General features: G+C 27.2%; 1 protein-coding gene across 1 annotated transcript; it reads left to right on the top strand.

The window, feature by feature from the left end:
* Window positions 1–11,863: 11,863 nt before the first annotated feature.
* CLE41 (CLAVATA3/ESR-RELATED 41) lies at window positions 11,864–12,765 on the top strand. Its single transcript, XM_011026404.1, has one exon. The coding sequence runs from the start codon at window positions 12,007–12,009 to the stop codon at window positions 12,403–12,405; it is 399 nt and encodes a 132-aa protein (XP_011024706.1). The 5' UTR covers window positions 11,864–12,006; the 3' UTR covers window positions 12,406–12,765.
* The last annotated feature ends 2,492 nt before the right edge of the window (window positions 12,766–15,257 follow it).

Here is a 15,257-nt window from a genome sequence, read left to right as displayed (position 1 = left end):
CTTGCATGATCTCCTGATTTTGCTTTTGCATTTTAGCCGTCCTTTGCATAGCTACATGCTCTACAACAGTGTATAAATCAATCACTGTAAAATAGTAAATCGGAGGCAAAACATTAGTATTCTGAATTGAAAAAAGAATCAAGGACATGTCTTTTCCTAGATTATGCCATGGCAAATCATATCAACGTATGACAAGCAATTTCATGTAGATGTTTGAGTTTATTGGTTTCTTGACCAGGAAGATCCACAATCAATTACAAGATACTTAAATGTAATGGGATTTTGTGCTTCTTTTATTGTTGAAAATATATGAACAACTTCCATGGTTCATTAACTTGGTGAGAGTTCATCAATTTCATGTAGTATGAAATGTTGTACTCCTTTATTGTTTTAATCTTGAATGCAAATGAGATAAATTACTCTTATGATTCTAAATTGACTTGCTCAAATAAATTCGCAATATTAAGGCTCCGCTTGTTAATGCAGTCAATGATACCATTAATTGTATTATTGTAAAAATATTTATAATTTATAGTTTTTTTAAAAAAAATATTTTCTCGTAAAAGCTACATTTAAAGCTAATTTAGGATTTAAAATTGAAAGATTTGTAGCTTGGATTAGAGAGTTTAAATTATAATCCTCTATATTAAGGATTTCCAAGCAATTTCATGTATTTAAAGGATTCTCGATGAATAACATAATCATACAAAAATCAAAAGAAAAAATAATTTTAATAAATTTTTGTTTACAAATATGGATATCTTCCAATCTTGTTTATGATTAGGCAGTTAATAGTAATCGATTGGCCTGGTAGGCAAGGAAAAATAAATAAATTTATTGAAAATAAATTGTTTGTTAAATCCCATTGAATTTTCAATTATTTTATATGAAAAAATAAAGTAAGATTTGCTGGGTTACACAGCATGAGTTCCAAAGTTGTACGGATCGACTGCTAGTCGCGGATTAGATTTGAGAAGAACACAGTGAAGCTGAATATCCGAAACAGTAACAGAAGCAAAGATTTGATTTAAAATCAGGTGGATAGTAGGGTTACTGGGCTGACACTTCTTGATGTCAGCCATGTGACCCTGCAAACTGGTCTGCGCTGCTGGGTACAGCTAACTCATACTAGACCGTTTTACTTTTGCAACATTTTTTTAATATTTTCAGCGATGTATAAATATTTAAAATAAATTTAAAATAATCATAAAAATATTATTTTAATATATTTATAAATATAAAATATTTTTTAAAAATAATTAATATTATAATACCAAACAAACTAACCCACCATGCTAATCACATAACTTGTATATTCAAATTATAATTTCATCTGGATTTTATTAGAAATTAGTTTAATTGTTAACTCGGTCACGTTTGAATTAAATTTATTTTGGTTAATTTCAAATATTATTTTAATTTTTTATTTAAATTAATATAATTTTAATAAAATATTAAAGTAATATTATTTTAAAATTAAACCCATGAATATATATAATTCTAATTTTAGACCAAGTTAGATAATTGTGTTTTTATAATAATTATGACTGTTTAACTCAGCTTGCGAGGAATTTAATTAATTTTAAAATAAATAATTGGATGAAATTTTAATAATTCTTCAGCTGGTGATCAAAGTAGCAAATTTTGAAGGTTTGTTTGTTTTTAAGTTTTAAAATTGTTTTTGAAAAAAATAATTTTTTTATTTTTTATTTATTTTAAATTAATATATTTTTAATATTTTCAGAATATTTTGATATACTGATATAAAAAATAATTTTTTTAAAAATAAAAATATCATTAACATGTATTTTAATATTTATAAATAAAAAATATTTTAAAAATAATAATTATTATAATACTAAATAAACTGACCTAACATGCTAATCTTATAACTTGTATATTCAAAATATAATTTCATCTGGATTTTATTTAAAATTAATTTAATTATTAACTGGGTCAAGTTTGAATTAAATTTATTTTTTGTTAATTTTAAATATTGTTTTAAATGTTTTTATTAAAATTAATATAATTTTAATAAAAAAATTAAAATAATATTATTTTAGAATTAAACCCATAAATATATAATCCTAATTTTAGACCAAGTTAGATAATTGTGTTTTTATAATAATTTTTAAACTGGTGATCATTATGTATAGTAGATTTTAAAGGTTTGTTTCTATGTTTTAAAATTATTTTTGAAAAAAATTAATTTTTTAAATTAATATGATTTTAGTGTTTTCAGATATTTTAATATGTTGATGTGAAAAATAATTTTTTTAAAAATAAAAAAATATCATTACCATATATTTTAATAAAAAATTTATTTAAAAACTAATTACATTTCAAATAAACAATAAAGGTACGAGTTGTGTTTTTTTTTTCTTTGCTAAGGCTAAAATGGGAAAATGGAGCCATGGAAATTAAACGTGGATGAGGATAATTTGAAGGTCCAAAATTGAAAACATTTCTACGCTTCATCGATTCCATGAATTGATATAGCTTCAAGTGGGGCCTTGCAGTGGATGGTTTTAAAATATTTATATGCTATATGCCTCCTCTCAGCAAGATACGTTTTATACCAGCTTGACTGCTTTATATTAGCAGCCATGAGAGTGGAAAAAAAAGGAATATAGAGAGATCAAAAGCAATAATTATATGCTTTGCAAAGTGATTCTTTAACAAAATTAAACTTGAAATTCCCAGCTTTTCTTCTCGAACGCGAACAGTACCAGCTCGATCATTTTTTCCTGGTTGAAATATACCTGTAAGGCTGATGCCCTAGAACAAAGAATGAATTCTTGACCCTTTCTCGTGATGCAAATCTTAGTGTTCATACGTGATTGTCAGCAGCAGCACTAATTATATGATTTAAAAGGGATGTTTAAGAATGTTGTAAATGTTGTGGTTTAAAGTATTTTTTATTATATAAAATAATATTTTTTTTATTTTTAAAAATTATTTTTAATATTAATACATCAAATCAATGTAAAAAAATAAAGGTTCAACTACCATTCTCAAGTACTAGTAATTTTATTTGAAACAGCTAAAATTCGTGTGTGTTTATTGTAGTTTGACAATTATATCAAGCTCTAGAATAGTAATTAAGCTTGGATAATTACCTTTTTCAATCCACCTTGAACTTGTTCATAAATTCAAATATTTTTAATATTATTTTTAAAAAAAATTAATTCTATTATCTCAGTACTATATTCTAGCTTCAATTTTGAATGTCAAATTCACATTGTACTTCATTTTATGTGTGTTATGTAATTACTTTCTACTCACTATATAATAATATCTTGTTTTTAAATAATATATTTTTCAAAAGATTATTTTTTTATATAAAATATCTTATGCTCACCCGTACTTCGAATTGAATAGTAAATTATTCAAGCTTGTTCATGAAAATAATTAAGTTTCAAAATTGTGATTAAGCTCGGTTTGTTTACCTAATAATAGAGCTCGAGTTATTATTTTATTGAGTAAATCTATGAATAGAATTCGAGTGATTTAGTTTGTTCTAGTTACGGCTTCTTAATGAGAATCAATTTATAAAGGAAACTTATTTAACAGACATATTCTTTTACCTTTTTTACTATATCAATTATTATAGAAGTAAAGATATTACATCATGTATTATGGCAGTATAGTGATGAATTTTTTCTTTAAAAAGAATTTTGATTGCTCTTGTTTTGAGGGTAATTTTATCTTTTTAAAAACACCAACTACTCATTAAAAAATTACTAGAGGTTATTTTTATCTTTTTAATTTTTTAAAACAATATAATTATTTATTTGCTCCCGAGCTAAAAAAAACCACGAAACAAGAGTGTTTATGCCTTTATATTTTTTGCAAGTTTATAAAACGACATTTTCACCACCGGAAAAAATAACTAAAGGGTATTATGGTGATTTTATCTTTTCACATTGTTGTCTTGTAAACGCTATAATAATAAGGGGTCTTGATACTTTTCAATCTGATTTAATTAATTTTTAAATCAAAAAATATATCTGTGATCTTCTAGCAGCACATGAAATGTATCCCCATCTCTAAATATGATGTTTTGCTATGTTGTTAGAAGCTTTGCCTCGTTCTCTCTCTCGTGATATGGCATGTGGTGATTGTCGATAAATAGTTTTTTTTAGTGGTTATTTTTTTTTTACTTTTCTCTCTCTTAGTAAAAGGGCACACCAATCCTGTTTTCTTTTTATTTTTTAATTTTATCTTTGACCTTTCTACAAAATTTTTTGATGTTTTTAATTCCATCATGGAATTACAATTTTTCATGGATTATTATTTTCAATTCAATCTTTATTCTTTTGATTTTTGATTTTTTCTTTAAAGTTTTATTATTTTTAATTTCATATTTCAATCAAAATTTATGTTTTTTTTTTCAATTTATCCCTTATTATTTTGATTTTTCTTTTCTTTTGTTAAAGTTTCTTTTCTTTTTAATTTAACAATCCAATATTAATTTTTATTTTGATTGTCAAACTTTTGATGCTCTCATTCTTTTAATTATAATTTTTTGTGTTATAAATTTTTTCTCGATTTCATCTTTTGGTGTTTAATTTATTAGGGATTGAACTTTATGATTTTTTATTTGTCATGCTTACAGTCCAATGACACAGGTCAAAAATTTTAAGAGTTGCTATGGTTAGAGATTTTTTTTTTATTCATTTACTTTTACAGTTTTACCATTTTGCTTTTTTTTCTTTCCAAAAACGATTGGTTTTGTAGATATATTCAATTTTTTCTTTATCGGTTTATCCTAGTATTTTTTTAATAGTTTTTTTGAAAAAATATTTTTTTTGTATTTAATTTATGAAAGCCTTTTTTTAAATTTTTTTTATGCAGATGAGCTTTATTTTATAAGAAAATAATTATTTTAAAATAATATTTTTGATGTGTTCGGCTTTACAGGTTTTTTTCTTTCATTTTATTCACTTAGTTTCATATGTGTTGCTATTTTTATTATCTTTAATTGATTTTAATAAACAAATTTGATTGGTTTAAATGGATAAATATCTCATTTATCTCTTATTTTTTCTAATTTTTTTTAGTTGTTGTTATTAAATTTTTTTTGTTTATTTATATTGGTAATTATTGATTTATATTATTAGATATTTAGATAAATTTTTTTTATTTACACTTTTAATTTTTTTTATATAAAAAAATATCAAAATAACTTATCAAACCAAGTTGTTGTTTTTTTTAAAAAACAAATGTTATAACCCGTGACAGAGGATGGGTCAAATTTCTAGTATGAAACAATACATTTTGACTTGAGTATATATTGCACACCATCTTGAAGAAAATCCCACGTTTCCTTATTTTGAAAAAAAAAATTAAAAAGAGAGAAGATATTGTGAGAGAATACACTACTTTTGTTCAATACTTATAAAACTATACCAAAAAATTATGTTGACAATAGATAAAAAAAAAACTAAATTAAAATTAATATAAACAACAAGAACATATATATATATGTATGTATATGTATGTATATATCTGTTTGTGTGTGTGGGCAAACATGTCATGCCCATATGATGACGACAAAACGCAGGCACCAATGCACCACGGTTCCGTGCCTTTTTCAATTTATTCTAGTTGTTTGAGCATGAAAAGAAAAGAGAACTTAATCCTTAAGTGTACATTATAAAGTTATTAAATCCATTTCATGTTTTAAATATTTTAAATGAGTTAATTTAGATTCATCTAAGTCAATTTAAAATAACATTATTCTAAAAATTAAAAAAATTAAAATAAAATATAACATTTTAAGTATTTAAAAAAAAATCAAACTGATTTTTCATTGGATTAATTATATCTTAAATTGATTTATCAATCATATCTAACCAAGTAAAGTCTTATGAATTTAAAATTCAATATGAGGAGATGAATTATCATGTTAATCTACTAAAGTTGGATTAAGTTTAATAACAGTGATATATTAAGAATAATAAGAAGAATTAAACACTTCTTCTTTCTCAATATTCGACAAATGAAGAAGACAATTGCCTCAATCAAGAAATTGGAACTATCGGATTATGCCCACCATATCATCCTAATCAAGAAGTTAAAACTAGGGGAGCATGCAAGTTTCTTCTCCACGCACTCCTAGTAATTAAGAAGTAATTAGGGGCATGATTAGGCTTGCTCACCAAATTAGCTTGACGAAACCTAACTATACAGATAGAGGGCTCACGTCAATTTGTTGACAAATTTGGCCCACAATATATTATGGTGGAGATTGTGCTGCTGTCTCACAGCTTACCTAATACAAGAAAAGATGCATTTATTTATTTATTTATTTAAAGAGCTCTTGTCTTGCTTTAGGACGGTGAAATCATTCCCGATTTTTTTTTTTTTTTTTTGGGTTTGACGACAATATACGAGGAGTAATTAAATTGAGTTTTTCTGGGGCAGTCTCCATTGACTATGTTAGCAAAATGTCGTGGAACCACCACATGGAGTATTGCAAAATTTATTGGATGAATACTAGTTGAGATTGCACTTGGTTAGTATTTTAAATATATATTTAATTAGAGGAATAAAGATAAAAACATTAAAAAAATAGTTCTTTTATTTTTTTATTGACTATAGTAATGAATCTTCGTCAAACCAGTACATGGAGCATTAGGGAATTTATTGGATTAATAATTGTTTATGTTTTAGGATAAAAAATAGATATAATAATAAAAAAAACATGTTTAGTTTGACGATGAAGACAAGTATAAAAATAAATATATTTATGAGATAATTTTTAAATGAATTTATATTTATTTAAAATGGAAAACACAAAAAGATAAGTTTTTTTTTTAATTTTTTATATGGTGACTATCTTTATATTTTATGCTTCAAAACAACAACCAAATTATTATACATAACTAGTCATGTAATGTTGTGATTTTTGGCTTTGAAGACCCAATTAGAGCGCATTGGTGGTGAAACTGGTTCTGTCGACCCCCACCAACAAATTAATATAGAATTGATTTTCCTTTCAATTATATAAAATTAATTAAAGCAACGAGTATTATTGGTTTGTCATCCCTTTTCATGAATTTCTTGAGAAGCAAAAACCATGACTTTTGGCTTTGATTTGTCTGACAAGATTGGCAGGTAGAAAGTTAACCTCAACAAGGTCAAATCGCTTGATAGTTGGGGCCTCGTGCTAGTTAACTTGTTTGGATACGTGATTATTGTTGTTTTGTAGAATATTTTTTATTTAAAAATTTATTAAATTAATATTAAAAAAATTATTTTAGATATTAGTATATTAAAATATCTGAAAAAAATAATAAAAATAAAAATAAATACAATTTAAATGTTTTATTTTACATATTAATTTTTAGCTGACCATCAAGGATACATATAAATAGGAAATGTTCACGTGAAATAACTAATAAAATTAAAATGTTTATTTTTCTTAAGACTAATAGCAAGTAGATTAACATAATTAAATAACATGTTGGCTTTTATTTCTCGATCACTTATAAAAATATTAACAAATAAAAATAAAATTATAAAATAATTTTATTTTTATAATAATTTTAAATTAGATTTTTTTATCTGGGCTATTTTCACTTATTTTATCTTAAAATAATAACTGAACTAATGATATGTGTCTATCTCTGCAATATGACAGACCCACCATGAAATATTATCCCATATGATTTTGCGTAGGTTTTATTTTTTAAAAAATATCTCATAATAAAAAAAGATGTTTTTGGTATCATATAAACAATCAAAACTCTCATCTTCCAATCGATATGGGATAATAATCTTATTAGAGTCTTCTAAACAAGAAGGTTGAGTAAAATACATGGCTCGTTCTAATAGACGACACCTACTAATAATGTGTGTCTATATCCACAACATGTTAGGTTTACTATAAAATTTTGTCTTACATGACTTTCAATAGATTTTTTCTTTTAAAAAATATTTTATAATGAAAAAAATCTTTTTAATATCAGTAGCAAGTAGATTAACATAATTAAATAATATGTGGGTTTTTATTTCTCGGTCACTTATAAAAATATTAACAAATAAAAAAATAAAAATAAAATTATAAAATAATTTTATTTTTATAATAATTTTAAATTGAATTTTTTTATCTGGGCTATTTTCACTTATTTTATCTTAAAATAATAATTGAACTAATGATATATGTCTATCTCTGCAATATGGCAGACCCATCATGAAATATTATCCTATATAATTTTATGTAGGTTTTACTTTTAAAAAAATACCTCATAATAAAAAAGGTGTTTTTGGTATCATATAAACAATCAAAATTCTATCTTCCAATTGATATGGAATAGTAATCTTATTAGAGTCTTCTAGATAAGAAGGTTAAGTAAAACACATGACTCGTTCTAACAGACGACACCTACTAATAATGTGTGTCTATATCTATAACATGTTAGGCTTACTATAAAATTTTGTCTCACATGACTTTCAATAAATTTTTTCTTTTAAAAAATACTTTATAATGAAAAAAATCTTTTTAATATCATATAAGCTACTAAAATCCTCATCTCGTCTCAATATGAGATAATAACTAAATTTAAGTGAAATTATGGCTATATGATGTACTCTTCTATTTCTATGTGTTATATATATAAACAATGTACAAAAGATTGGATTGACTTCATGAGGGACGATGCAGAAAATGGTCAAGTTGGTTTTTCGTGAGAAAAAAGTAGTTAATAATTACAAGGAGAAAGTATGGCACACTAATTACTTCTATATAATGGCATAGATTTCAACAAATTTCAAGGAAGACAAAATGTTATTATGAGACAAATGTCAATGGAAAGCCTTCTGATCATTACTTAATTATATAAACAAGAAATTATTATCACTAGTGTTGACCAAAACCTAATATATAGGAATAATTCAAACAGAAACACATTAGAATTATTTAAAAGAAAAACAAAAGTGTCAATAATAAAAAAAGGATCGTTGAGGGGATACAAACACATTAGAATTATTTAAAAGAATAATAAAAAAAGGATCGTTGAGGGGATGCTTATACGTTTTAGCATATAGAACGATGATGATTCACTCAATCATACTACACTGTAAAGCTTGGTGGGTGATCGGTGAAAGCTAGTCACAAAATTGGCCTTGAACGCTCCGGGACCCGTCTCCTCTCCTGAAAGTTACCGAGGCAGAAGGGACCCATGCATCGCCCATTATGGGAGACACATTTCTCGATCGGCCTTTCACTATGAACTATCAAAGCATGAGTGAAGCAGCACTGTGTTCACTTGGAACAGAATTCGATGCTTTGCTTTCCGTTTGCCCCTTTTCCCTATTTTTGTTTCCCGAAAACAAAAACAATTACGCCTCCTCCGACGACTGTTTTTCGAAGGCGCTGCCAAATTTAGACCTACTCTCCTTCCAAGCAGCTCCTCCTCTTAGTACTCTCCTTGGCTGATGATCTTGAGCTCCATGATCGCACATTGTGTTCCAGAAAATAAAAGAGAAAAACCCTGGAAATGTCAGGACTGAACTTGGCCAGGTTAAGTCACAAATGGTTTCAATATCCTCGTGACGTTATTATTATCTTTGATCGAGAGCTGTGAGAGGAATTCTCATGACTACTGTACAATTCCCTTCCCTCTAAAAAAAAAACCCTGGAAATCTAGTTTTTCTTACAACACAGTTATGCATTTAGCTGCCGTGGATGCCTCCCGTCAACAGCAACCTCTCTATCAACACAGTTATATATTTAATTCGATCAATCCATAGCGCAGTCGGGCTCCTTGAACAAATCATTCCTAGCATATAAAATATTCTCACTCCTTTTGACTTCAACCAAAGGGCTAGGCGATGCGGTTTCACGAGACTAGTTTATGTTATTTTTTTTATATTTTCTTTGTTTGCAAATCTATTTCTCGCATTTAAATTTATTTAGTTTTGAATATTTGCGGTTTTTCTCATCATGTTTTTTTTTAATAAAGGTTTGTTGATTATTTCTAGTTAGGTAATTAAAAGAAAAAAATTGGATTAACAATTAATTATTTATATTAAAATTTCTCTAAATGTTTTAATTTCTCTAAATGTCAAGTATATATTGTTTTAATTTCTCTAAATGTTGGACCAGAATAATAATTTATTTTATAGAAAAATTTCCATTTTTTCTTCTTAAAAAGGATAATGTCTTTTCAAAAAAAAAAAAAGAGAAGATAACGTACGTCTTCACTCAAAATACAAACATATTGTACGTCAAATATTTTTCAATCATACTTTTTTAATTTGTTTCCATTATATACCCCACCATCAATTATTTTTATTAAAATTAAAGGTCACATGGGGAACACATGATAACTTAATATAATTAATAAAAATACCGTTTTAAATGAATAAAAAACATCCCTTAAAAAACAATTAACGCCGTTCATAGGCGTTGTCCATGATGTTCTCAAAATTTATCCCGTCCCAAACCATTCACAAATATATATAGTTGTTTTGTGTTCTAAGGGATATTTTTGCCAAACATTATTAAAAATATTTATCTGATGCATAATTTTAACAAAAATAATCATTATATGATAAAAAACAGTGTAATATACAATGTTATATTAAATATTTTAATATTTTTTATTAGAAAATATTATAAGTTTTATCTTAAACCTTATTTAACAGTTTAAATTATTAAATTGAGATAATTTTTTGATATAATATCAGAGCTTTAATGATCAAGAGGTTACGAGTTCGAATCTCATTATTTTTATTTTTTTGATAAAAATTAAATATAAAATAATATCAATCTATGCAGTTTCAAATTTAAAAAACTTTTATTTAAAAAAATATATTAAAAAATAATATAAATTATATTTTAAAACTTTACCTGTGTTAAATTAAATTAAAAGGGTTAAAGTGTGTTTGTATTAATCCACTGATTTCATTGGATGTATATATACAATTATATGATTTGAGGGTAACAACTACGCGCCAAATAGAGGGGGACAGTCCAATTCTTGGTGGAAAGAAAGTGATGAAATAAGAAGATCGCAATAAATAATTTTTCTTTAGGGTTCTCTCTCTCCAAGTCAAAGAAATATTTCTTGGGGAACCGGCCAAGTGAGAAAAGCCACCACCCCTCCTTCCACCACTTCTCTTTCTTTCTATTTTTGTGCTGGCTTTACCTTTCAACATTCTTTAATATTTGTCCTCCATCGATCACTAAATTTAGTGCATTAATGTCTTAATTATGATAATACTATATCACCCTTATTCAATGCACCAATCCCTGTAATTCCATCAACAATTACTAAGATCAATCAACTTTAAAATTGTTACAGGAACAACGAGAATCAACTTTAAAATTGTTACAGGAACAAGTTTATTTTTATGTTTTAATATTATTTTTTTCAAACAAACACGATTTTGTCCTTTTATTATATGATATTTAGCCCAGAAGAATATCAATAAATGAGTCAGTTGGGCTGATATTAATTGCTGAATACTTGCCTGTATTTAGCAACAGCCTTTCCCAGTAATCAGCTACTCGTTTTTAAAAAGTTTAAATTTTAGTTTTTATTAAAAATTAATTTTTGTATATATTTTACATGTTGATTTTAAAAAAATAAAAAATATTATTTTAATATATTTCAACATAAAAAATACTATGAAAATCAACCAGACCACAATTTAAAACAGGATTATATAACTTAGAAGGGCATTTTAGTGGTGCTAAAAACACTAGTTGAATTTCAAAAACTATATGATATATATCATATATCCCTTTGTGAAGCTAGGGTTAAGCTAAAAATTATTCATATCCACGAAAAGGGTTTATTGGTAAATGCACAGCCTCGTAGCTAGCAGCATCTTTAATGTTAAGTTGGTCCTTGGCCCCTCAACAAATGTGTATCGAATTTCAAATCCTCCTTTCCATTCACTTTTGCTGAAGCTTCTCCTCCTCTCCCTTTCTCTCTCTCTCTCTCTCTCTCTTTCTTTCTCTTCTTCTTCAGCTAGCCTTGGTGCTGGTTCATGGATATTGAACCCTTGTGGGCTCTTGGGGGGTGGTTTCTTTTTTCTATTACTTGCATGGCAACACCAAAATCACAGTCAACAAGCAGTGAAACCTTCAAAAGATCACACCATTTCTTTCTCTTCCTTGCACTTCTTTTCGTTTTTATTTTACTCACTAGCCCTAGCAAGCCAATAAACCCAACAGACACGGTTATTGCATCAATTTCCATCAAAAGGCTTCTATTAGAATCCTCAGAACCAGCCTCTACTACCATGAACTTGCATCCAAAACATACGCAAGGCACGCGCACTTCTTCTTCTTCATCATCACCACCATCATCAAAATCCACGCGTAAGAAGTTTGGAGCTCAGGCTCATGAAGTTCCTAGCGGTCCAAACCCTATATCGAACAGGTAATTAATTAAGTTGATCATGATGAAGCACAGAAAACTTGCACTGCCATGAGAGCCTGTTGTTGAAGATGATAGTTACAGAATTGCAACTGTGAAGTTATTATGAATTTGTCATCTTTATTTTGATTGTTTTCGTGCACCATTAATACTGCTTGTCCTCAGTGAGAGGTTTGTTACTGTGTTGTTGTGTCATCATCCTTAGCCTTACCCTTTTTTCTCTTATCTTTTTTTGGTGTTTGTTTTGAGGTGGGAAGGGTTCTTTTTTTCTTACTAGAAATTAATGTATAGCAAGAGAGAAACTCTATATAATTTTATATCTTGGTATATGTATGCTTCCGTCTATATATTTGATTCATATATATATATATATATATATGATGGTGATGGTGGTGGTGGTATTGTCCTCTTTTTTTAGCATTATGCATGATCTGATGAGTGCTTTAGGTCACATATATAATTTTTTGGGTGCCCTTTTCTTTTGGTTAAAGATTATTAACAATTTATTGCTAAAATCTTGAGAAATTAAGGTCATGGATGATCATCGAGGAGATCTCTTAAGTTGAAATTTACGAGTGTCATCAACTCGATCCAGTCGTTAATTTGTTCATATGCTTCTCATAGTCAATGGATTACTTCTTAATTTCAACTATTTTTGCTAGAAAAAGGTCTCATATCCTCAAGAATTTGCTGAGTCTGATCAATTGATCATAAAAAAACTTCTTAAAAAGATGAAGAGGCTAAACAAGAGGAAGTAATTAATAACAGAAAGAAGATCTATCTAGCTAGCTAGCTAGCGCGCATGGGCGTATAGTTGCATGGATTTCCTTTCCAACCTAACGGGGTTTCATGCCAGGCTGGGAAAGGCAGATAAGAAAGGAATATCTGTGTGGTATAGTTGTGTCGGATGTGTGACACAACAGGCACAGAGGGCATTTTGTTTTCCCTGAGAAAGTATTTGGTCTTGCTTTTGGACTTGAGCTACTGTCTTCTAAAACACTACACCATCCAAAAAAGCTGAGATGAGAGGCCAAATCAACAACTAATTATAAGTCATGAGAGGGGCACAACTAGGTAGCCCCATGCTTTGACGATGATAACAGTATCATTGGCTATATTGTTGAATGATTAGGGAGCCATATTCAATGATATGCTTTATGATGGTGTTCCTGTTGAGAGAGAGAGAGAGCTTTAAACCGTTCCTTTTGACTTTTGTCAGGCTGTTTTATCCAGAGCGAAGCTTTTCCATCTTCAACCTCAATTTATGGTTGTAAAGCGGGCAAAACTTGCAGTATTGTAGCATTTGGCATACCTTTGTGCTTTCAATATTTTACTTTGACCAATGATCGTTGAAAGTTCCATTGGCAGGCAGCAACTTCTATGTGTTTCTTTCTTTTTTAGCCAAAGCTTTTCCTTTATCTTTTTTATATGTAGACGTTTGGATTTTTTTAAAACTCCATCGACGTGTAGGAGAGAAATGCCATCTCTACTCGGAGCAACACATAACTTTTAACTGTTCAAATAATAATTAAGATGACAATTGTTCAAATAGTATGCAAGGCGGGAATAACAAATCTTTTATGATAAAACAAATTTATTTTGTAAGCTTGTTATCACAAGTGATATATATTCATTTGGTTCTCATCTTTTACAGATTACAAGTGTAATAAGAGCACCTTGAACAAACAACAAATCTATGGGTATTTGAATCTAAATGCTTAGGAAAAAATATAATACTTGATGGAATAGCGACAAATCTTTTTAAGTAGCCTGATATAATAAGAAAACTTTATATTTTAGAATTAATTCATAAAATTGCTAATAAAATTCACGAACATTCTAGTAATATTATATATTTGTTACACAATAACCCCACAGAGAAAGGGCTAAACAAGGGAGACAACAAGTAAGAGAAATTGAGGTTTGGGTACTAGAGAAATTTTATGTTTCTCGTATTTAAAAAAGATGCTTACTTATAAATGATTTGATTAATGATAAAAAAAAATAATTCTTGATTTAATTATCCATTTTAATGATAAATTTTTTTTTTATAAAATTATATTAAGTTTGACCCATAATGATTATTTATCAAAAAATGATTATAGTTAGTAAATAATTAAAAAGTAAAGAGCAATTTAATTATGATATTAGTTGGCACTTATAAAAAGTATCTGTATCTATAAATTATGAATTCAATGCACCATGTTTAGTAAAAAGATATGCACTCCTTGAATATTGTCAAACAATCAATTATCCATAAACCTTGTTCGGAGTGAATAGTTTTTATTTTCCATCACATGAAAAAACCTTCTTGCTCCACTTAGACCTATAAATCCTTCATCTAGGGATATTTTAGTGATAAGTTTTATAAAAACTGGACAGTTCTATTTAATCAAGTATCTAGACATAAACTTTTATGTTGCTTTCATTATAATATTTTTGAAAAAGTTCATGGTTCAATAAAAAAAAAGATGTAAAAATATATAGATAAGATGGTCTTCCACACTTTTTTTGGTTTAAAGGTTGCTTACCTTATTAAAGTATCAAATATTTTTTATTCTTATTGATTTAATTTAGGTTTTATTTATATGATCTTCGGGCTATACAAAATACACCTTTTATGTGGAGGCAGGTAATAATCAACTTGGTTTTACTTCTAGGTAAACAATAAACTTTCTATAACATAACCCTAACATAGATATACAGACACACACACTGAAAGGTCTTGGTATTTTATTATAATATTGAATAGTGAAATGCCAAAGAATTTTACAATTTGGTTTTAAAAAATAAAAATAAAAAAATGAGATTTTTTTTTTAGTTTTCAATTAGTATTTCAATTTTATCTTCAAACATTAA

This window comes from Populus euphratica, unplaced genomic scaffold (assembly GCF_000495115.2).
Source record: "Populus euphratica unplaced genomic scaffold, PopEup_1.0 scaffold58.1, whole genome shotgun sequence".
Classification (NCBI taxonomy): domain Eukaryota; kingdom Viridiplantae; phylum Streptophyta; class Magnoliopsida; order Malpighiales; family Salicaceae; genus Populus; species Populus euphratica.
The sequence above is the reverse complement of the archived record's forward strand: the minus strand, read 5'-3'. Positions and strand labels throughout refer to the sequence as shown.

Coding starts and splice junctions, on each gene's coding strand:
- CLE41 (XM_011026404.1), top strand. CDS start 12,007: ATGGATATTGAACCCTTGTGGGCTCTTGGGGGGTGGTTTCTTTTTTCT.